The sequence below is a fragment of the Mirounga angustirostris genome, unplaced genomic scaffold (assembly GCF_029215605.1).
Source record: "Mirounga angustirostris isolate CCGP_5_RB_7025 unplaced genomic scaffold, mMirAng1.0.hap1 SCAF_12, whole genome shotgun sequence".
Lineage (NCBI taxonomy): Eukaryota > Metazoa > Chordata > Mammalia > Carnivora > Phocidae > Mirounga > Mirounga angustirostris.
This window is the reverse complement of record NW_026991720.1, coordinates 89,644,986-89,670,006: the sequence shown is the minus strand read 5'-3', so window position 1 is coordinate 89,670,006 and position 25,021 is coordinate 89,644,986. Positions and strand designations below refer to the sequence as shown.

The 25,021-nt window shown below is 42.2% G+C and overlaps 1 protein-coding gene across 1 annotated transcript; it reads left to right on the top strand.

Annotated features, from left to right (window-relative positions):
* The first annotated feature begins 915 nt into the window (after positions 1 to 915).
* On the top strand, positions 916 to 25,021 carry SLC26A3 (solute carrier family 26 member 3). Its single transcript, XM_064575585.1, has 20 exons — positions 916 to 1,046; positions 1,553 to 1,692; positions 3,359 to 3,469; positions 3,721 to 3,893; positions 5,344 to 5,508; positions 7,452 to 7,604; positions 7,992 to 8,074; positions 11,890 to 12,037; positions 12,149 to 12,262; positions 12,378 to 12,455; positions 15,358 to 15,453; positions 16,746 to 16,852; positions 18,007 to 18,076; positions 18,168 to 18,260; positions 19,786 to 19,881; positions 20,665 to 20,898; positions 22,465 to 22,519; positions 23,626 to 23,768; positions 23,891 to 23,956; positions 24,983 to 25,021. The coding sequence occupies exons 1-20, from the start codon at positions 916 to 918 to the stop codon at positions 25,019 to 25,021; spliced, it is 2,295 nt and encodes a 764-aa protein (XP_064431655.1).

The window sequence follows — 25,021 nt, the reverse complement described above, 5'->3', positions numbered from 1 at the left end:
TAGACGAGGCTCAGAGAGGTTAAGCAAATTGCCCGAGATCTTCTCTTAAAAAGATCTCCCCACTAGTGAGCTAAGTAACCAAGTAATAAAACTCTCCTAGAAACAATAGAAAAATAAATGGACAAGATCCTCGAATTTCACACATTTCAAGCATTTCATGGGTCTTACAAAAATTCAGCTGGGGAAACAGAACGGTCTTGACTGCAGCAAAAGGGCAATGAGTAGATTTTAAATCTAATCTGTCCCAGGACTCCAATGCCATAACCTTGGAAACGTTTCTTTTTTTTTCTTTTTTTTTTTTTTAAATGTTTTATTTATTTATTCATGAGAGTGAGAGAGAGAGAGAGGCAGAGGGAGAAGCAGGCTCCCCGCGGAGCAGGGAGCCCGATGTGGGACTCGATCCCAGGACCCTGGGATCACGACCTGAGCCGAAGGCAGACGCTTAACCGACTGAGCCACCCAGGCGTCCCACCTTGGAAACGTTTCTAAGAAAAAAAAATTAAAGTGAATTCTTTTCTTGATGAGATCTCACTTTACAAGTAAAAAAAAAAAAGTACTCATTGATGAGTAAACTGAGTCAATTTCTATTGCTTTTTGGTGATCTGTTAAGAATAAATAATAAAAGCCCTTGTTTACTTACCCAAAGGAGCCGTGTCCAGCTCCTTGGAGTAAAAAGTGGTATCACTGTCTCAAAACACAATCTAGGTCCCTTAATCCTGCCTCTTTTGATCTCAAAAGGTGGTAACATTCAGTTCGGAGATCACTCATCTGTAAATTGCATCACATTATCTCCGAGTTATTTAAGAAGCAAGCTCTGTTTGGTTTCAGGCATTTGAAGCTGCTAAAGGCAAGAAGAAGCGTTTGCCACATAGTTCCAAAGGTCTTCCTCTTAACGCAGCCGTCAGAGAAAGCAAAATGATCGAACCCATTGGGAATCAGTACATTGTAGCCAGGCCAGTGTATTCTGCAAATGCTTTTGGGGAGGAACATAGGAAGAAACAAAGACATCGTAAGACCTTCCTGGATCACCTCAAAGTGTGTTGTAGGTAAGATATTTTTTAAGGTATTGGTGTGAGGAATAAGTGAAGCACTTTCTTCTAGCTTTCCAAGCTCTCCTTTCTGGCTTTAGCCCATCACCTTCAGCGTCTTCTTATCTTTGGTTTCCAAACCTCCTACTCCCTGCCAGAGCTGGAAAGGGAATCTCTAAAATGAACAGCATCTCAGCTCTCGACACAATCTTTCCATATCTGAGCATCAGAAATGAGGGTAGAGGAAAGTTCTCAACTGAAATGTTGTAAAATCCAAGCTGAGGATGACAGATAAGCTCTACTATGGCTAAAGAAAATCAGCATTTTCCTTAAGAAAAGAAAATCCTTTGGTAGTGACCGGGGGGAGGGGGGGCAGTCAATCTGGGTAAGGAGGCGAGTGTTAGTGCGAAAGGTGGTGGTTCATTCTTGAATATAGTATCATCTTTACCAATTTTCCACTGCAGTTAGGTGCCAAAGTTACAATTGAATATGACTTAACTGAGTGTGGCTTTCAATGTTTTCAGCTGTTCCACACAGAAGGCCAAGAAGATTGCCCTGTCTTTGTTCCCCATAGCATCTTGGTTACCAGCCTACCGGATAAAGGAATGGCTACTCAGTGACATTGTTTCTGGAATCAGCACGGGGCTCGTAGCTGTACTACAAGGTAACTTTTTTTAATTGAGAGGGAATTGATATGTCATAGAATTCATCCTTTCATGTATAAAATTCAGTGTTCTTTGCTATATTCCCAAGGTTGTGCAACCATCACCATGATCTAATTCCAGAACATTTTTACCACCAGCACCATTCCCAAACCCTCCTGTCCGTTAAGAGTCACTTTCCATTACATCCATCCATCTCCCTCGCAATGACTTTCTGTCTCTATTGATTTGCCAATTCTGGGCATTTTGTTTATTTATTTATTTATTTATTTATTTATTTATTTATTTATTTATTTATTTATTTAACAGAGAGATAGACAGAAGAGCACAAGCAGAGGGAGTGGGAGAGGGAGAGGGAGAAGCAGGCTCTGCACTGAGCAGGGAACCCGATGCAGGACTCGATCCCAGGACCCTGAGATCATGACCTGAGCCGAAGGCAGACGCTTAACCATCTGAGCCACCCAGGCGCCCAGCATTTTTTTTTTTACGATTTTATTTATTCATTTGAGACACAGAGACACAGAGAGAGAGAGAGCACGAGCAGTGGGAGAGGCAGAGGGAGAGGAAGAAGCAGACTCCCCGCTGAGCCAGGAGCCCGACGTGGGGCTCAATCCCAGGACCCTGGGATCATGACCTGAGCCAAAGGCAGATACCTAACCATCTGAGCCACCCAGGCGCCTCCAATTCTGGGCATTTCATATAAAACAGAATCACAGAATATGTGGTGCTTTATGTCTGGTTTCTTCCACTTGGCATCATGTTTTCAAGGTTCATCCATGTTGTAGCATGGGAGGGTAATTCACCTCTTTGCATGATGGCTAATATTCTATGGATGGATAGACCGACCACTTTGTTGATCCGTTCATCCGTTGATGGCATTTGGGTTGTTTTCACTTTGTGGCTATTAGGAGTAATGTTGTTATAAACACTTGTGTATAAGTTCTCGTGTGAACCTATGTTTCAGGTCTCTTGGGTATATACCTAGGAGTGTGATTGCTGTCACATGGTAACCCACTAGCAACATATAAGGGTTCAGATTTCTCCATATCCTTGTGAACATTTGTTATTATCTGCCTTCCTTAGTTTAGCCATCCTCGTGAGTCTGAAATTATACCTCATTGTGGTTTTGATTTTGATTTCCCTGATGACTAATGATGTTGAACATCTTTTCATGTGCTCACTGGCAATTTGTATATCCGTGGAGAAATGAATCTTTTGCACGTTTTAAAATTAGGTTCTTTTTCTTTTTCTTGTTGAGTTGTAAGGGTTCTTTATATATTCTGGATACTAGACCCTTACCCAAGATACTATTTGCAAAGCATTTCTCCCGTTCTGTGGGCTGTCCTTTCACTTTCTTGACAGTAACTTTTGAAACACACATTTTTGAATTTTGATGGAGCTCAATTTATCTGCGTTTAATTTGGTTGCTTAGGCTGTAGGTGTCAGTTCTAAGAAACCATTGCCTAACCCAAGCCCATGAAAACTTATACCGATGTTTTCTTCTAAGAGTTTTGTAGTTTTAGCTCCTGCATTTACATCTTCAATCTATTTGAGTTAATAAAGTAACTGATTTTTAAGGTACAAATCTGAAACACTTGAAGAACTTAAGGAGGACTTTTATGATTCCCCTTGCCTGAAATAAGGACCCTGATGCTTCCGTATTTACAGGTTTAGCATTTGCTCTGCTGGTCACTGTCCCCCCAAGCTATGGATTATATGCGGCCTTTTTCCCAATTCTGGTCTACTTTTTCTTGGGCACTTCTAAACACATATCTGTGGGTAAGTGAGTTTGTGGGCTAATTAATGCTCGCATGGCTTTTTCTTTATTAACTCCATTAGCCACACACTGTATCAATTCTAAATTGTGCATGATCCTAGACAGCAGTCATAGTGCCTCGTAAGAACTGGGCCTGGAGGGTGGGGAAGGAGGGCAGAACAGCTGGTAGTCTTCTTATCCGCTGCATTGTGGTTGAAAGACAGCTGTGCTTTAGGGAGCCCATATTGACTACAGTGCATCCTCTGTTAATTAGGTCCATTTCCGGTTCTGAGCATGATGGTGGGAGCAGTCGTTGTGAAAGTAACCCCATCGGACAGTACAGCTGCTCTGGAAATCTCTAATAGCTCAATGAGTAACAATTCCTCAACAGACGAGTATAAGTTGATGGTGGCTGCCACGGTCACCGTCCTTTCTGGAATCATTCAGGTGAGCGCTTTCTCATGTAATCGGCCCTCCCCGTGCTGCTTGTCCTCACTGATACACATCTTCCTGTTCTGTCTCCTTCCCGCCACCCCTTCCTCACTCTTCCCCTGGCTTCCATTCCTCTCTCAGTGGCCCACAGGAAAGGAGAAGGGCTACTCCCTCCAACCGGAAGTGGAGGAGCAGATCCACATTGCAAAGATGAGTGAACGCGGGTCTAGAGAGAAGGGAAAATGGGAAGAGGGAGGCACCAGTGGTGAGGAGTGAAATGCCTAATTCAAGTAATAGTGACCCTGGCAGCTTTGGAACCTTTTTCTTTCCAATTCCTCAGGGACTGTAATCTAGCTGGAAGGATTTGGGGTTGAGCACTTTGAATTGTCTGTATCAAAGATTTCAGGAAAGCTGAAGAGGATTATGGAGGGGCTAGAGCCTCCCGCCCAAGCCATACCCCTGACTCTATTGCTGGTGAATAATGAATAGTGAAAATGGTGTGGATTCCTCAAGATGTTGGCTGAGTTTCTTTTCTTTTTTTTTTTTTTTTTTTTTTGCGAGAGAGAATGAGAGAGAGCACGAGAGGGAGGAGGGTCAGAGGGAGTAGCAGACTCCCTGCTGAGCAGGGAGCCCGATGTGGGACTCGATCTCGGGACTCCAGGATCATGACCTGAGCCGAAGGCAGTCGCTTAACCGACTGAGCCACCCAGGCGCCCCTGGCTGAGTTTCTGATTAGTGAAATTATTGGCTAAGACCATTCCTTAAAGAAAGAGAAAGTGAGTGTAAACAAGGACATTAGTGGTGTGCCCAAATGACAGACAAACGGCCGATTCTTTTCTGAATCTAGCACCTTTGCATGTCTGCAGCTCCAGCTGCATTCTGGAGACACGAATGGAAAGGCAACCCAGGGATCCAACGAAGGAGAATCTGTCCGTGCACATAACTGCAAAATACTGAGGCTTTGGGGGAATGAACAACTTTGGCCCCCAGTTAAAACTGAGCACTTCTGAGGTTCCATACACAGTTGTGTACTTCTTACAAAAGTCAAGCAACTTGTTTGAGGGCATATGAATGGATGCTGACCATGAACGCTGTAGCAGCCAGCAAGCCACTTAAAATTACATGGAAAATTTATGAGGGCGGATGCTAGATAGGATTTTGCTATGAAAGATATATGGATGAGTCTTCTGAAGATCTGGCACCTTAAAAGGGTGGGGGGAGGAAAAAGCCTGGTACTTATTAGGGTATCCTAGACTTACATGCTCCACCTTGGGAGTAGGATGGGGTAAGGAGGGAGAGGGAGGAACCCTGAACCCGAGGTGTTCCGGGAGGCAAGGACACCTGCTTCTTCATTTACATACAGGCGGAACCTTTACATTTTGAATCCTTTCCACTGCTGGTTCTCTAGTTGCTGAAGTGCACCTGTAACCTACACTACCAAAGGCCTTTGCCCTTCTCTTTCCAGTTGCTCATGGGGGTCCTGCGTTTCGGATTCGTGGTGATCTATCTGTCGGAGTCCCTCATCAGTGGCTTCACCACAGCTGCTGCAGTGCATGTCCTGGTTTCTCAGCTCAAATTCATGCTTCAGCTGAAGGTCCCAGCACACACTGATCCATTTTCAATTTTCAAAGTAAGTGGTCCTTTTGCCTCGAAATTATCAAAATACATGAAATTTACTATCCTGTTTCTTTCTTTCTTTCTTTTTTTTATTTATTTGAGAGAGAGCGAGAGAGAGATCATGAGCAGGGGGGAGGAGTAGAGGGAGAGGCAGACTCCCTGCTGAGCAGGGAGCCCGATGCGGGACTTGATCCCAGGATCCTGGGATCATGACCTGAGCCGAAGGCAGACGCTTAACGACTGAGCCACCCAGGCGCCCTACTATCCTGTTTCTAGGAGAGCTTTCTTTCCATGCCTTTGACACAGGACTTCCCGACAACACCCAAGAAACCAACAGGTTGTGAAATTTAGTCACATTAAGAAAAAAATTAGTGGCCAAGGGAAGAACGCTAAATATCAAACCACATCTACCATCCAGCTAACATGAACAACACAAATTAAGTACCATGTCTCTGAGATTTGACTCTTAAGTGTTATTTAAAAGAAAAAGAAATCTAAGTTCATTATTAAAGGTTTTAATATTTTGTCCCATGATTTAAAAATTTCCTCAAAATCTTCTTTTGAAAGAAATGTGCTGAGTGATAATGTTTCCCTAAGTTTAAAAAGCAGGTCTTGTTCTTTTTAAATGGAGGTTCTTCCAACTCTTTTACGCATCTCTGTTTATAAAGCAAAAGGAAATTAGCCAAGATGTAAATAGGACAGTGTGTATGGTGCTTCTAATTTGGAGTTCTCTCTTTTTATCTTGCTGAGTCTAGCCAAAGGTTTGCCTGTTTTATTTATCTTTTCCCCAAACCAGCTCTTAGTTCTGCTGATCTTTTTTATTGTCCTTTTAGTCTCAATTTCATGTATTTTCACTCTGATCTTTGTTGTCTCCTTTCTTTTATGAATTTCGGGCTTATTGGTGCTTCTATCAAGACGGTATTCGGGAGCTGAGACAGAGTTTGCTCCATATCGGAACCAAAACTCTCACTCCCATCCAGGGCTAGTATAGAAGTGGAGTGTTCGAGGAGCAATTTGGGATCTAGTTTGGACCTGCTTGAGCTCTGCAGATCCCATGGAAAGGGAATCCAGCTGGTTTTAAAAATTAAGATCATGTACAATGCACCATTAGCCAAGAAACGAGTTTCCAAAAGTGACACAGTTAACTAAGAAATGTGAAGGGCCTTAACCTTAAAAAAAAAAAAAAAAAAGCCAGGAATTAAGGGGATACATGCTAAGAAAACTATTGGGAAGGAGAGGTTATTCCCTGGATAGAAAATGATGCTGATTATAAAGTAATAACCCATAAGACCTAAGAGGAGAAGAGACCAGTTGTAAAAATGTGAAAAGTATCCAGGGAATTTTGACACCAGCCAAAGAGATTCCCAGCAAAAATGCCCCAAGCATCCCTCTATCAGTATGGTGCTGATACTGGGCTGACTTACCCTCCTCATATCCCCCACGCTAGTGTCTACAATTACTCATTCATGGTTAACAATGAGCAGAACAGAGAATCACTCTTCCACCCACATCAGTCCTTCTTGCCTCAATGTTTTTTTAAGCTGTTTGGAAATAATCAAATATTGCATCCAAATTATATATTGATATAGCACTTGGGAAAGAAACAAAACAAATGAATAAACAAACAAAAAAGCAGAGTCGGACCTATAAATACAGAGAAGAAGCTGATGGTTGCCCGAGGGGTGGGGGGTGGGGGTTTGGGCCAAGTGGGTGCAGGGAGATAGAGTCCAGTTATAGGATGAATATGTCACGGGGATAAAGGCATAGCATAGGGATATAGTCAATGACATCGTAATAGAGATGCCGAATCACTCTGCTGTACACCGGAAACTAACATTGTGTTGTCAACGATACTCAAATTTAAAAAAAAAAAAAAGGTCATAAAAAAATAAAAAAGATTCTTAAAAAGGAAGAAAAAATATAGCACTTGGCTGTTTTTCGCTTTTATAATTTTAGGTGCTGAATTCCATATTCACACAAATAGAGGACACTAATATTGCAGACCTTGTGACCTCCTTGATTATCCTACTGATTGTATTTGTGGTTAAAGAAATAAATCAGCGCTACAAAGCCAAACTTCCAGTGCCCATCCCAATTGAACTCATCATGGTAACTGATCGTCTTACGACTTTCTTTCATAATTCATTAGTCTCCTGTTTTTATGTCAAAAAGCTTCAGGAGTTTTAGTGGGGCAGATGCCATCTCTGCAGTTTCTGGGTGTCAAATTTCGTATGGTTTTCTCTTCATTCCAAATTAATGACTTCCTTTTGTGATTTGGGGTTCATTCTCTCTGTGTGAGACAGGACTGCACAGAGAGCAAGGCCTCAGAGAGGCTGGCCGACCCATCAGAGCTGCGATTCTTCCCTCTGGTGGCTCAGGAGAATTGCCTCAGGACTTTGTTTTAAAAAGTAGCAAAGCCTGGGCTAGAGATTCTGATCTAAGAAGACTGTGAGTGATATCTCATATTTCTAACTTGGGCAATTTGCAACTTTGCAGACTGTGATCGCAACAGGTGTATCCTATGGCTTTGACTTCGAAAACAGGTTTAAGGTGGCTGTGGTTGGGGAGATGAACAGAGGGTAAGTGTGTCTTTTATGCTGGCCTCTCCACGCACTGACTAGAGAGGGAGCAGTGACTGCAAGCATTCATCCAGCGCAGAACCCTCCCTCCCTCATGGGAGGATGAGGAAAGCGCGTTACTCTCCTTCTAGGAAGGAGCCACAAAGGCTCTGCAGTTCTTAATTATCAGAAAGTCTGTCCTCGTGGAAGAACTCACAAACCAGATGAGCAGGGATTCACACGCAGGGAAAAGTGAAGCAGTCAAAGTAAAAAAAAAAAAAGGCAAATCAAACCTGCTTCTCCTCATAAAAAGGAACCAAATGAAACCAGATTTCCTTGTCCAGAAATTACTATAAACAAAATGCAGTGTTTTGTTGGAGGTGACTAGAGCCAAGTTCTGACAGTTCAAAAGAGACCCAGAAGGAATACCTGAGCCCACTGCTTGAGCAATCCAGATAGGCACACTCTGTCCTTTCTCGTGATCAAATTCAAAACAAGGCCAGAACAACACTGAACGCTGCGGAAGGTTGGGCGGTCCAGTTCATACAAGGACTTGGAAAATGCACTGATTGCATTGCCTTTATTGGATTGAGAAGAGAGATCCAGTTTTGTGCTTTCTTCTCTCTGCCTTCTGACCAGAGCATCAATTTCCTCCAATTTGCTTACCAAGGACAGGTTGTGTTCCTGTTTAAAACAAACAAACAAACAAAAGACCTCCCTCCCTCCCCCCATGCTTAAGAGATATTTGAGAATTCCAGGAATCAGCATTTATATGCATTGTTGACTTTAAAATGACCAATTTTTTGAAAAAGCAAATACATGCAAAAATATTTTTATCACCAGATATTCATTTGTTACACTTAATGAATCTCAAGCACCATTTTTCATTTAAAAGATCTTTAAGTAGGAATTAGTCTGAAACTGAAAGGCTATTTCTGGGATTTCTCTCCACCCTGCAGCTTGCAAGTGATTACACTTTATTGAAAAGTCTAGGAGACATAAACTACCTAGACAGATAGACATAAATAGGTAGATACAAAATTAAAGAGAACCTTGCCAGAAGGGATTTTGGAAGTGAAACATAAACTTGAGATCACTGAGTTACAATCTTCGAGATTTTCTTTTTTTTTTTTTTAATTTTTTTTAAAGATTTTATTTATTTGCGAGAGAGAGAATGAGAGACAGAGAGCATGAGAGGGAGGAGGGTCAGAGGGACAAGCAGACTCCCTTGCTGAGCAGGGAACCTGATGTGGGACTCGATCCCGGGACTCCAGGATCATGACCTGAGCCGAAGGCAGTTGCTTAACCAACTGAGTCACCCAGGCGCCCCTTTTTGAGACTTTTCTTAGTAAAGAAATCTTGAATGTCAACGGATCTCTCTCCACAGTGTCTGCAGGGCGGGGGAAGGAGTAACTCACATTTATAAATCATTACACTCCACAGAGAGGCAGTGTAGCCTGGTAGACAAGCTCGCCTGTTCTAGAGGCAGAGTGCCTAGGATTTACTTCTGAGTTACTTCTTGATTTGGGGCAAATAACTAAACTCTATGCCTCTGTGTCCTTGGCTCTAAAAATGGGGCTGAAAAAAGTAGCTATCACATTGGATTCTTGTAAGGATTAAGTGTGTCCATATGTGTGACATGCATGCTTAAGTGCCTGTCCTACAATGAGTGTTCCCACTGCTTTATTACTAATTTAGCACCTAAATTAGGTACTAGGCTCTTTACATGCTTTTTCCACTCCATTTTTTTCTGGGTGATGATGAGTGGGCATTTTATTTTTTTTTAAGACTTTATTTATTTATTTGAGAGACACAGCGTGCACTTGCATGCAAGAGAGCATGAGCAGGGGAGAAGGGTAGAGGGAGAGGGAGAAGCAGGCTTCCCGCTGAGCAAGAAGCACGATATGGGGCTCGATCCCAGGACCCTGGGATCATGACCTGAGCCGAAGGCAGACGCTTAACCGACTGAGCTACCCAGGCACCCTCAGTGGGTATTTTAAATTTCTGATGATCACCAATAGAATATAACAGGAAAATAATGATTATTAATTATCATCAATCTGCTGTGAAGAAGTATGACACCTTAGAAGTGATTTTAAGAAGTCACACACATGGGCTGAAGGAAAGTGCTCATTGAAACAGTCAAGGAGACATGGAGGAAATATTCATATTCCAGAGGGATCGTATGATAATACTTAATAGGCACTTCATACTTTACAGTGTGTAAATAGTATTCATGTTCATTATTTTATGTGACACTCCCCCCTCACAAAAATTATGAAGAAAAAAAAACACGTGTGATTATTCTCCCTTTACAAAGGAGGAAACTGGCTCGGGGCAGGGAAGCAGAGCCAGGAAATGAATCCCAGTTTTCAGACTGTAAATCTCCATCACACCACTCTGTCTCTGGTATTTAGAGGCTAGGACAAAAGAATACTAGCAGGCTTCTGGTTACTGTGGTATAAAAAGCAAATTTCAATTGTATAGTCAATTTGGGATTTATTTTTGGAAAAACAACATTCCAGGCTAACATTCTGATTCATGGTAGCTGCAGAATACCTCATATACCTCACGGTACTTCTTCAAAACTAAGGCTGTAAATGTATGAGCACAGATATTCATCAAACATGAACAGCAATTAAGAAAGAGTTGAATGAATCCAATAAACTCACTTCCAATAAGATTTAGGTCAGAAACACATGTTGGCAGGAAGGAAGTGAGCCTTTCAATCAGTGGATGTGGACTCGGAGATACTTGGACCTTTTATAACACAGTTAGCAAATACCATTTGACTGTTCTGAAGTCGTGAGGTACAAACACAGAAGGGTCTTCTCTGAGTTGAATATTTCCCTGACACCGCATGACTATGAATGCCCTTCCCCGTCAGGGCCACGCTTGTCTCCAGCTGTGGAACCCAGGGCAGAGTCCAAGGCCCATCTGTTTGCTAAGGGTTTTTCATGGAAGGTATTGTTATCGATGGAGGGAAGACTTTCCTGCTTCTCTTGTCTTTAATTGTGTTTGCTTAAAGACCTTCATCCATGGTAACTATTGGAGGGATTGTGGGTGATGCTTTTCAATCCAGTGTAACAATACAGGTTACATTTTGTAACCTAAGACATTTTGCAGGAAGCTTATAGGGACAGAAGTGTATGTTATAATGTGCTATACTAGCAAAATATCAGATGTGCCACTATCATGGGACTGGATTTACATTCTGGTATCAAATTCAGGCAACATTGCTTTTCAACAATAAGATAACAGATTCCAAAGTTTGCAGCGGTGCTAAATTCTTGCTGGTCACACTTCAAAGTGAGACCAAACTCAGCCTAGATTGCATTCACTCGTTGGATTTGCCCAACAATTATTGACCACCTGATGTTCACCACGAAGAATGCTCGGTCTTGGTCATAGAACAATGAAGTAGTCACAGTCCCTGCTCTGTGCCTGGGGAGAGAGTTGGGGGGAGGGGGCGGGAGGGGTAAGGAAGGGAGGCATCCAGGGCTGGAGAAGCTCAGAGAATCTCACCTAACCCTGACCTTGGTGGTGAGAGAAGACTTTCTGGAAGGAGGGATGGGGATGAGGGGAATAGTTCAGGCAGAAGGAACAGCAAATTAGAAGCTTCCAAGGTGAAAGTACAGATGATGCCTTTGAGAAACAAACAAACAAAAGCTTGGTATGGCTGGAGCATAAATTCTGGGAAATGATAATGATTGAGCAGGAGTGGGGGTGGGGAAGGGCCTTGCCAGGGAATGTGGCTTTTCCTGAGGGCAAGTGAATGCCATTGAAGGTTTATTAGGAGGTTGGTGACATTCAAACTTGCTCCATTTCCTTTTCAGATTTCAGCCCCCCATCGCACCCGACATGCAGATTTTCCAAGAGACCCTCGGGGATAGCTTCGGCATTGCGATCGTTGGCTTTATGGTGGCCTTCTCCGTGGCCAGCGTCTATTCCCTCAAATATGATTATCCGATCGATGGCAATCAGGTAAGTTTACGACCTGTGTTGGGTCTCTTTCGGCAACTTTAAGTAATATTGTGTGGACATCGTACGACCAGTGCCATTTCTGAAAAGGATTCCTCTTTGTTCTCCTGCCAGGAGTTAATAGCCTTGGGATTGAGTAACATATTCACTGGATCATTCAAAGGCTTCGCTGCGAGTACCGCCCTCTCCAGATCTGGGGTTCAGGAGAGCACTGGGGGCAAGACACAGGTAGTTGGGGGTCTTTACTGTGAGGGCCATTCTGGCGTTGGGGCCAGCGACTCCGAGCTGGGGGGGGGGGGGCGGGTGTGTCGATTTTGCGATGAGTATCTTTTGGTCTTTACAGATCGCTGGGATTCTCTCTGCTATCATCGTGCTGATTGTCATTTTAGCCCTTGGATTTCTTCTGGAGCCACTACAAAAGGTATCGCTAGTCTCTCTTTGGGTTCTCTCTCTCTCTCTGCTTTGGGCGATGATGAATCAACGACCCTGGTTCTTCCACTCTGGAAGTGCAAACTAGACAGGAAAATGAGGGAACTGAAAATTCTCGAGTACCCTTCCTAGCCGATAGTCTGGGGCCAAAAATCTGTATTTTTCCCCCGGCAGCATTTTATGAATGCTAGGAATGCAAATGCCCCGACTCCCTTATCTGCTCCACTCTCCACATGCTTGTGAGCCCCCAAAATAATTAATGTTTAGACGGAACGATGCCCAGGCGCTTCAGCCTCGATGTGGCTTGACGGAAGTGAAGATTTCCTCAAGGGTTGAGGTCATCAGGGCCTCTATCAAGTTCAGAGAGTGGTGCTACCAGCCCCACAACCCGTTCTTACAGATCCACCCTGCAGCTCCCAGGGTTTGGGCTGACTCCAAGACCAACACTATCAGATTGTAGCCACACACAGACCTCACACCGTCACCGTCTTGCTCCTTGGTCCATCTCTCCTGAACTGTGATTTTTGAGGGTTTGTGTTCATGCTTTGTTAAACGGCTGCAGCCCCCAGGTTAAAGAAATAACAGCAGACCCTGGAAAAGCAAGGATCTCTAGGAAACCAGACAATGGTAAATACCTTGTTCTTTGTGGAGGTGATGTAATTTTGAGATACTCCACGGAGCACCGGCTCTCAAGTCCTGGAGACCTACTTCTAATCCGGGCTCTGCCTCTTTTTCTCTGTGTGCTTTTAAGCAAATTACTTAACCTCTCTGAAACTTACATTTTCCATTTGTAACAATAGGGAGGGAAACAGTACCCGCCTCACAGAGTCGTTGTGAAAACTAAATGAAATATTGCACATTAAGGACTTAGCCCAGGGCCCGGCATTGAACAAGCACTAAATATATGTAGCCATTAATATTAAGATTATTATTGTATTGTTATTATTCTACGAACATGATACTACACTTCTCATTACAAAGGACATAGAGATAGGACACAAGCCCACAGTATTTTTTAATTGATATCTAGGCCTTTTTCCTTGTTGGTTGGTAGCTGGAAAGTGAATCTGGTCCCAGGTTTCTAGACTAACAGTGTGGTCATCCCAAAGAGCCTCACTGACCAAATCTGTCATCAAGCAATGCAGAGTACTCTCTGCCAAGAATATGCATTCTCCATAAGCTAACCTACTGATTTCCAAAGGAATGGCATCGAAGGAATCATGAAGTCACCACCAAAGAAATAGAAGAACGTCTATCTCAGTAAAAATAAGTGCACATGCAACCCCCCTATTAGAGAATTCTGCCCTATCGTTCCTCTTCCCAAGGGTACACTTGGGCTCTACATCGCCCATGCTGAGTTGGAGAACCTTGGGAAGTAATTGCCAGTTAAATCCTATCTCTCTCACGAATAAAGCACACCTGGGGACATGGTCTGTGATCTGAGTCAAAGCCCCTTCGACAAAGGATCCATGTGATGAGTTCTGCTTAGATCATTGTATCTGCAATATCTGTTTGACCGGGATAGCTGGTTTATTTCTTTTTATCATGTGAACTATGCAAAATAACCCACAATAATAGCTAATGATAAATGTCTCCTGGGTGCTGATTAAGCATTAGCAGTTCTCAGCATTTTTTAAAAGATTTTATTTATTTGAGAAAGAGAGAGAGCAAGAGTGGGAGGCACAGAGGGAGAGGGAGAGAGAGAATCTCAAGCCACTCCCTGTTGAGCATGGAGTCCGACGCCTGGCTTGATCCGAGGACCCTGAGATCATGCCCTGAGCTGAAACCAAGAGTCGGACGCTTAACCCTACTGCGCCACCCAGGTGCCCCAGTTCTTAGCATTTTATATTTATTTAATCCTTTACATCAACTGCAGTATGGAGATCTGGTTCCTGATAAAATTATCCCCCTTTTCCTTTCTATGGCTTCTCAGTGCTCTGTAATCTTTACTTTTTAAAGGGCTGTCTTGTGTCTATATTGCAATGAAAAATTTTAAAAAATTGTTGCTCCGTGGAATACTGACCAGGTGAGAAAACAATGCCTAATGAAAAGAGAAGGGGTTTGCCTCTTCTGCAAGCAGCACCTGACCTGCTTTACACTCAGGTTCCCCAACAGAGGAGGTGCCGTGTGCAGTCCTGTGCACGCCTCACCCAGCCACCACGGCGGGGACATCTTACGTTAGCTATAGTATGTGATCAAAACCAGGATAGGGACACTGGAACCGTACTGTCAACTAGATTACAGACTCTACTCAGTTTTCAGCATTTTGTAACTGATGTTCATTTGTGAACCATTGTTTAACCAGCTAACCATTGCTCAACTGGCAATTTCCTTTTCAATGTCATACTCAGCCCGGAGTCTGCTTGAGGTTCTCTCCCTCTGCCCCACCCCCACTCACGTGCATGCACTCTCTCTCAAATAAATAAATAAAACCTTTTTAAAAAAATGGTTGAATGCTGATCATCCTCAAAGGTTTAAATTATGCTTCTGGGAACCCCAAGCTCCCCAAGATTTTTTTTTTTTAACAAAGAGCAACCCCTTCTCCCCAGCTCCAATAAATAAACACACATTAGACTGTCTCTGATTGGGAAAAATTTATTTCAGGCATCAGTCTTAAGATCTGCCTGTCTCTGTCCCAAGGTACAGGCCAGTAAGTGCTTTCCTCTACCCATAGCCTGGCACTGTCACTGAGGTGGGGAAAAAGTCATGCCTGGGAACGGGTCAGAGTCCCAGGTCTGGTGTGTCTTGCACAGCACTATACGCTGGGAAAAGGTGTGTTCTGGGCTAGGCTTTGAGGCCCTTTAAAGGACACACTTATCTACAACCTTCACCTTTGATTCTGTGTGACTTATTTGATTATCTTTAAGTACATCTGCTGTTTATCTTTTTTGCAGTCTGTCCTGGCGGCTTTAGCACTTGGGAACTTGAAGGGAATGCTGATGCAGTTCACAGAGATACGAAGACTCTGGCGAAAGGATAAGTATGATTGTGTAAGTAGAGGGAGCGATATTTGAGAGACAGAGAAATCAGGACAACATGCTAATGCTGATGTGAAATGCACATTCATATTATAAACCAAGTGAAATTTGGTTTCTATATTATCTATTCAAATAATCTGAGTTTATTTCATTTGCTATTTTTTAAAAAGATTTATTTATTTGTTTGAGAGAGAGCACATGTGCTCATGTGCACGTCAGGGGAGGGGCAAAGGGAGAGGGAGAGAATCTCGGTGGACTCGCGCTGAGCGGGGATCCCGACTGGGGGCGTCATCTCATGACCATGATGTCCCCGTTTGGAGTGGGGACCAAGAGTCTGAGGCTTAACCAATGGTGCCACCCAGGCGCCCCTTTATTTGCTATTTTTAAACTGCATACTCTAATGATCCTGCTCTGGGATTTGAATTTAAAAAAAGGAGCCACTTGCAAGTAGGCGATGCTCCATGAAACACTAGTAGGATATGGTTGCTTCTGTTCTTCATTACATCAGATGTTTGTTTCCAGAGAATCTGTGAAGAGTTTAAATTCTGAACATTCCTTTTGGAAATAGTCTATAAAGGAGCCCCTTGCTCTTGACATGCCCTGCTTGAGACGCAGAGTCCATAATTTTACCAGGATCAAAGTCTGGGGCATAAAAACATTGTTAACATATCCTATGGTACTTAACAAGCATAAAGCAATCAGCTATACTTGGTTTACTTTTGTTCCTGGTAGATAATTGTTGGGGATTTTAACACCCTTTTGACATGCTAAAATTCTTGTACAGATAGTAGCCATTTATTAAATCAGCAGACCACCAGAAAACAAAAATCAGTAGAAGCCCTGCTGATTAATTTGCTGATTTTAACCAACAACTGCTGGCTCTGCGGTTTTAACTGTGCCAGATAGACTCAATTATTTCCTTAACTGGGTCAGGGATGGGATTAGAAATGAACACACTCTCGGGGCACCTGGGTGGCTCAGTTGGTTAAGCATCTGCCTTCGTCTCAGGTCATGATCCCAGGGTCCTAGGAGCCAGCCCTGCGTCGGACTCTGCTCAGTGGGGAGTCTGCTTCTCCCTCTGCCTGCCGTTCCCTGCTTGTTCTCACTCTCTCTCTCAAATAAATAAATAAAGATCTTTAATTAAAAAAAAAAAAGAAAGGACCTCTCGAGGCAGGTCCCTTGTCCTGTACACTTCCAACCTCTGCTTTGGCTCTAGAAGTTCATGCTTTCTCAAAGCTCTGGACCTAAGACACTGCAGTTGAGTCAGAGTAAATTGTTGTGCATGTGTCGCCCTCTTTTTACAGCTAATTTGGATCCTGACCTTCATCTTTGCCATTGTCCTGGGACTCGGTTTAGGCCTTGCTGCTAGCGTGGCGTTTCAGCTCCTGACCATTGTATTCAGGACCCAGTTGTGAGTGTGCATCGTGCTCTGCATCCTTGCAGACTTGGACATGCCTGTGGGAGGGCATAAAACTTGTCACTGATTAAGGGGAAAGTAGTTTAGTTGACAGGCATGCATATCTATCGAGACTGGCTGGTCTGTTCTTCTCACGTTGCTCCCCTCAAGGCCTGAAGGGCCATAGACATGCCCTGACCTCAGAGCGTCCCCAGCCCAGGTCTCACCAGCTACTGGTCTGTTCCCTGCTTTGCCACCAATTCAGAGAAATCATATAAACTGCAGAGTCTGTTTGCCCAGCCGGAAACTGGGAGCATTAGCCTCTGAGCAGGTGTCATGTCTTTGCCACAGACTTGCCAGACACGGAAATGGGTTCCAGAGAAGATTGTGGGATTCTCCACGTCTAGTGGAGGGCTGTTCCTTTTTACGGGTTGCTAGATTGTACTCCCATCTAAAAACAGGGGGCTGGACTAGAGAACTTCTCAAAGGGCCCTGTTATCTGAAAAGTCCACAAAAACTAGTTAGCATTCCTGATTCTTAACATCCAGTCCAAATATCTTCCTGATTCTTAAATCTCTGCCATATAATGTCACCACCATGTGGTCACTCAGCCTATGTTGGATGACATGGTGTGATGGAGAAATAGGCCTCTTGGTTGCTCAGGAGTTCTAGAACAGAAGGTGGGGTGGTTAAAGTTAATCCCTGGCTGATGGAATACATTTATGTTGAAATGTTCCTGCCCTCTCTGATTCCGTTAAGTTTTCATTCACTTATCAGGGACCCATCAATCATAGAGACAGACTGAGTGGTTGTAGGCAACACATTGTGCTTCTCCATGCCCTCATCTGTACAACTGGGTAACTGGATCGATTTCATTGAATAACTGTGATATTTGGAACCCAAACAGCAAAAGCATATGGGAGCACTTTGTAAGATGGAAGGTGGTAAATGGGAGGCACTGTTCTAGGCTGTTCTAGGAGGGGTGGAAGTATAGGTAAAACGAGGTGTTTGCCCTCCAGGGTGTCTAATGGCATGATGATTCCCCAGCCCTTTATATTTTGAAAGTGAGCCTGCTCATAGTCCTGATATGCTAGGGGAAATCAGTGTTAGCCTTAAGGACCTAACAAACACGCACGAGTGATTCACTTGGTGTCGATTTTTCCCTACAGTCCAAAATGCAGCACTCTGGCTAACGTCGGAAGGAGCAACATCTACAAGAATAAGAAAGATTACTCGGACGTAAGGAAGATCTGTTTTTTTACTTTGACTTGCTGAAAGATATTAATATGAGTCCACTGGGCTCGTCTCATACTACTTCTCTGCCCTACAGATGCACGAACCAGAAGGGGTGAAGATCTTCAGGTGTCCAGCCCCCATCTACTTTGCAAACATTCAGTTCTTTAAACAGAAACTTATCGATGCTGTAAGGTTTGAAGTTGTTATTTTTGGGGGGGTGGTAATTCCACTGAATATCTAGGAATGAAATGTTTGCTCTGTAACCAGAGGGTGATTGATTTCACATATGCTGAACCTGGATTGTGTTCATGTTTTTCTGTCCCGTGTTCTAGAGCAGGCGAAACTACCTGGTAAGGGGTCCATTAATATGTTGGGAAATAAGGCCCTTTGGATGAGGTTCAATACAGACTAATTTTTTTTTAAAGATTTTATTTATTTATTTGACGGAGAGAGTGAGAGATCACAAGCAGGGGGAGCAGCAGAGGGAGAGGGAGGGGCAGACTCTCCGCTGAACAGGGAGCCTGATGTGGGGGCTCGATCCTAGGACCCTGGGATCATAACCTGAGCCAAAGGCAGACGCTTAACCAACTGAGTCACCCAGGAGCCCCCAGAGTCACCTTTTATCAAATTCTGCTGTGGAGTGAAAGGACTTACCACAAGATTTGGGGCTGCTGGGTTTTTAGCAGAGGGTATCCTACAGATTTGCTTTGGGCGTCAACTTCAGAAACAACAAGAGAGTACTTACTATTTGACTCTCATTGAATATATTCAGGATAGCAAGTGAATATTTGGAATATGACTGACAATGAATAAATATAACATTAATGAATATTTAACACCAAATGACAGCTGAGTGTCCCTGATGGACTGAAGAGAAGATGACGAAGAAGCAGTTTTTAAGGTCAAGAAAACAAAAGCTCAGCACTTATTCTCGAATTTGCCTTTTGGTCTGCCCTGTCCTTTGCATACAGATCCTGCCTTCAACCCTATTATTCTTAGTTTGGCATGCATCAGATATTTTTCTACCCAGCTATTTTTTTTCAAAAATGGTATTATATTGCTTATATGGCTTTACATACTGTGCTTTTCACTTAATCTAGTATTTTCCATCTAACTACATTTTTTTTTGTCAAGGATTTTTTTCATTATTACATAATGTGATTCTCCTTACTTATGACTCTGGAACAAAATATTTTGCCACAGCAAGACCACATTTGTTTTGAAAAGGAGAAAATGAAGGTTGCCATCTGATCTAATACTAAAATTATAAACCAAAATCATGTAATAATAGATACTATAAAATACAATCATATAAAGTTTAGTAGAATGAAAATGATATAGAAGCAGAGTACTAATTAAATGCCACCATATCCAACAAGTAGAAAGTAAATCAAGTCCCCTCAGAGTTGCACAGGCCAAAACACACACTGATTTAAGGAGAGTTTAGGCCCATTGATGAGTAATGTACAGACGAACCCTGGGTGGCACAGAGGTTTCTGGATGTTGATAAGGGCACACGGGCTGAGCAGACCAAAGCTGTTGACACAAAGCCATCGCTGTCGTTGTTTGAACCACTTCTACATTTTATTACACATACCTTTATCATGTGCCCCGAGCCTGGCCCATCCCACTTAAAGTTATTAGAATTCCGCTGTAGAATATTCAGCAGCATCATATTCCGCACTCTTGTAAGATAGCAATGGATTTTTCAGGTTGGCTTCAATCCACTACAAATTCTACACAAGCGCAACAGAGCTTTGAAAAAAATCCGGAAGCTGCAGAAGAAAGGCCTTTTGCAAGTGACACCTGTAAGTTCCTTTCTTTCTTTCTTTCTTTCTTTCTTTTTTTAATGGGAAAAAGTATGTTTTTATTTTTAACCACAAGTGAGTTATTTCAATATGCACTAATTCCTGGAACCAACAAAACCTTTTTTTTTTTTTTAAGATTTATTTATTTATTTGAGAGAGCGAGAATGAGAGAGAGAGAGAGTACATGAGAGGGGGGAGGGTCAGAGGGAGAAGCAGGCTCCCCGCTGAGCAGGGAGCCCGATGCGGGACTCGATCCCGGGACTCCAGGATTATGACCTGAGCTGAAGGCAGTCGCTTAACCGACTGGTTAAGGTGCCCCTGGAACCAGCAAAACCTTAGCCCGGTGTGGACTGTGTATATGTCTGACAATTTGTATGACCAAATTATAGCATTTTTGGCAAAAAACCTCTAGGCCTCCTTAGTTTTTCCTAAGGGCCTCTTTAGTCCTGTGAGACTGATTATTTCCTGGGCATGAAACCAGTAAATTTCTTGACCACATTTCTGGGTATTATAGCTAAAAGCGTATAAAATGTAGTTCCAGGTGTTGGTTCCATTCTTTTAAGTGAAATGCCAGATAAACAAGGTACGTCATATGTCAGTTAATGTTGTTTTTTTAAATGGCATCTTTAAAATTTTTGTTTTCCTGGGAAAATGTGATTCTCCAAAGAAAAGGGCTTGACCTAACTTTGAATCTGTGCTTCAGACACTCACTGGTTATTTTTGACATATGCAGTATTTCTCTTGGTCAGAGTTATCATGCATATTTATTGTCTTCTCTTGCAGAAAGGATTTATATATATCAGTGATGGCTTTAAAGATTCCAACGACGAGATGGACAACAACGAGATAGAAGAACTGGATCAGCCGATCAACACCACCGACCTGCCCTTCCAGATAGACTGGAACACCGATTTTCCTCTCAACATTAGTGTCCCCAAAATCAGCCTGCATAGCCTTATTCTTGACTTTTCAGCAGTGTCGTTTCTTGACATTTCTTCAATGAGGGGGCTCAAAACGGTAATTACTTTCTTTCTTAATGAACACAACCAATCAGTGGCCAAAGGAAAAAAGTTATATTTGTGGAAAGATGCTCCTTTAGATCATACACACTTAAGTAGAAGTAAATCGTAATTTTAGGATATTCCATGCAGAGAGAGGGAATGGGGGGGATGTGTTCAGTGAGCTCTTTAAAAGAGCATTTCCCAGGAGGCTGGCTTCTAATTTTGAAGACAACCACACCCATATTTCCAATGTATGCTGAACTTGCCACTACACAACTATGCCCACACTCCTACCAAATTCCAGTCCTGCAGGACCTTCAGATCCTTGTGGGCACTGTATCTAAATTGTCCTGGAAATACTGAATATTTGGGAAGGTCTTGGACAAAAGTGGAATAGTGGATCCTTTTGTTTTGTCTCTATCTATTATAAGCTGATGAAATTTCAGTTGGCTGTATAAAATCTGTTCTCCAGCACCCATCACCGCCCCCTGCCAAAAAAGTAGCTATGTGAAAGAATCAATATCACGTGTGATTTAAAAATAGGACTAAACCCTTCAGGTTGTACTCTGTTTTCTTTCCATGGTTCTGTCAGCATTTCTAAAATAAATTGGTTTCCAACAGAGATGCAGAAAGAGACGTAAAGAAAATTTAAGAAATTCCACATTTACCCCTCTTTTTCTTGGGTTTTCACAGGTATCTTCCTACATAAGAACTGAGCTAAGATAAGATCTATTAAATATGGGTGAACTGGATACAAAATTAGAAAATTGAATCAATTTCGTTTCCTTCAGACTTTTAAAAAAAATCTTAACATCACAGAACTCTCAAAACTGCGTGCTTTTTCTTTTCTTTCTCTGTTTTTGCATTTGTTTTAGCTTTGGAGAAAAAGCTACACACACACACACACACACACAATTTGGTTTTGGTCCCAGCAGTATAGCACAAAGGACAGGGACTCTACCTTATGTTTCTTCAAAGCCCTTATTCTTAGTTCAGTGTCTATTAGAGGTTCGGTGTTTATTGAAGATGACAGTGGTTTTAATGATCATCTAAAATAATCCATAGTATAAGCTGCTCTTCTTACCTTATATGACCTCACTCACATCACTACTGGTATTTATTCTTAGCCTAGGACCTGGAAAACAAATCAAGATTCAGTAGTGTTAATACATCCAGTCACTGTGGACAGGAATAATGAACAAATTTACAAGCCACAGGGTTTTGGTTTTTTCTACTTCTATGTGGCTAGAAAGCTCAGGTCAAGGTCATCCCATGAAGGAAATGGTTTTCAAATTAAATCAGAACCCATCTTGTGAGTGAAACAGATTTCCCATCATACTTCCCACAAGAATGATCATTTTTAACTATTCTCTGAAGAGGAGCGTTCTTTCCTTTGGATTTATTTCCTATTGTCACAGAGCCTCTTGTTAGCTTTCGTGTCTCTTTACACTGTTATCTCTTTTCAAAATGTAAAAGGTTCCCTAAGCAACACAACACCCATAAGGCATAATTATGATCATTTTCTTTATGTTTCTGACAAGTAAAACTGTTCCCTAAGGAAGATCTACTTTCTTTTTAACAGATTCTGCAAGAATTTATCAGGATCAACGTAGATGTGTATATTGTTGGAAGTGATGGTAAGTTGTTTTTATGTTCTGACAATCACTTCAGACTCACGGCCAACTCTCAATATAGACGGCCTCTCCAAAGTCTAGGTCTTGTTTATGATCACCAAGAAGGTGCCAAACCAATAGAAATCCCTAAGGAAATAGCATCTTTATGTTTTAGTTGTATTGATGTGTAATTAAATTAACTTTACAATTTGAAACCTAATTTTCATAAGCAGCAAAAGAGTGAATATGCAACCATTTTTAACTCTGATCTTCCTGAAAAGGTTTTCTCTCTTCCTCACCTCCCTAGAGGTACCTGCACACGGTACCCATGAGATCTGTACAAGGAAGTGTGGTTAGTGCCTACAAGAAGGGGGTTCCACAAAGATAACTGGCGGGGTCATGTGGGATGCCGAGGAAGGTGTTTACTGAAAGCACATGGCAGCTTTAGGAAAATGTACTACAGTAAATAACTGGTAAATAATAGGTCCAGCAATGGGCGCCTGGGTGGCTCAGTTGATTAAGCGACTGCCTTCGGCTCAGGTCATGATCCTGGAGTCCCGGGATCGAGTCCCACATCGGGCTCCCTGCTCAGCGGGGGGTCTGCTTCTCCCTCTGACCCTCTTCCCTCTCATGCTCTCTGTCTTTCATTCTCTCTCTCAAATAAATAAATAAAATCTTTTAAAAAAAAAATAGGTCCAGCAATCCAGAACCAGAGCATATCACTGGTCTATGAGCATATGTCCTATTTTGGCAGAATCCCAATTTTGTATAAGCCACATTTGCTGCTCTAATCATTAGCCAGGGAGATTAACTCACTAGGCTCTTGCCTAAAGGAAAATGGATCGGTTTTCTTCTGAGAAGTACTAAAAGTTTTTCTCATCTGAATCTTTTCCTTCTTTCTTTTTACATTAGGGCAGGAAATGTGTTCTTTTATTAGAAAGATATCCTTTCGTTCCAGAAAACACCAAACTAACGGTACACTGGTATCGTACCATTGCGAGCCCCGAATACCGGACCAAACGTCAGTGAACTGCACGTTTGCAAATGGAAACGCAAATCTCCAGTCTCCAGAAGAAACCTTCAGCGAAACAATTAATTCTTCCTGTTATCCTTTCTTTGCCTCTCTTCAGATGATTTCATTGAGAAGCTTGCACAGTGTGAATTTTTTGATGATGAAGTCAAGGACTCAATCTTTTTCTTAACAATCCACGATGCTGTCTTGCACATTTGGATGAAGAAGGACTACAATGCTTCAAAGTTTACTCCCAGTCAGGTACCAGCTCTTTAGTGACTTTCACATTTATATAAAAACCATCTGTGCTTAAATTCTCCTTTCTTTTTCAACATTTAAAAAATATATATTCCTAATCCATGGTTCCATTCTGGTTTTCTCAGGAAAAAGAAATGAAATTTGATTTTACCATAAATACAAACGGAGGATTACGTAATCGGGAATGTCAGGTAAGATTCTTCAACAAGTTTAGGTTTATCTAGACATCACAACAAAAAACTGAAAAGCAGGGAGGCCTCTTCCAGCATGCTGCAGAAAGTCCAGCCCTTGTTTGAGCCTCTGGGCCTCTTCCCTAGAAAATGAAAGCAATGCCAGTTTTCATAGGGACTTTGAGGGAAAATAAACTCAGACCAGTACAAAAAAAGGATAGAAAATAGTGGTACTAGGTCTCTATTAATGCAATATTGAGCATATATGTAGAGAGATCTCTTTATGTTTTCAAAGTACTTACAACCAACATCTTATTCTACTCTTTTAGTAATCCATGAGGTGGAGAAGGTATGGCTATTTCCACTTACAGATGAATTAGTGATGGCAGTGAGAAGTTAATACACACTTCCTGCTTCCCAGGAGCCTGGGAAAGTCCCCAGCACAGAGCCTAGCCCAGCAATGAAAGTGAAGTTCCTCCCCTTCCTTAGCAGAAAGATTTGCCAAGTTCATTTAACTGGATAGTTCTATTTCATTTTAGAACATTCATTTCTAGAATATTCAGTCCTTTAAGGGAATGCCTCCAGTTTGGGAAAAGCAGAATCACAAATCAAATTGGGTATCTGCTATAGGTCAGGTACATGGTAGGTGCATTACATTCATTATCTCATCCTTACAACAATAGGCAAAGAAGATATCTTCTTTTCATAAATGAGGAAGTTAGAAAGGGCTCAGAGAGCTTAACTAATTTACTTAAGGTCACACACCAAAGTGACAGCAACAGGATTTGAAGCAAGATCTGTCTGAAGCCAAGCCCTGGGCTCTATTCACTTTGCTACAGTGGCTCTATCCTTTGGTGAAAGACTAATGGAATTAGGGATCCTGAGAAAGAATCTAATGATTGCCTTGAAGTATGGGAGGTGGCTAGTGGTATTTCTCTTATTTGAAGAAAGGTTTAAGAAGACAAGAAAAAAGGGATTTAGATTAGAAATGAAGAAGTATATAGCATAAGATAACCCTAGACCCTTATTAAAAGTTATGCCAAATAGGAAAAGTTCAATGAAAAAGCCATTCCAGAAGTTAGCTAG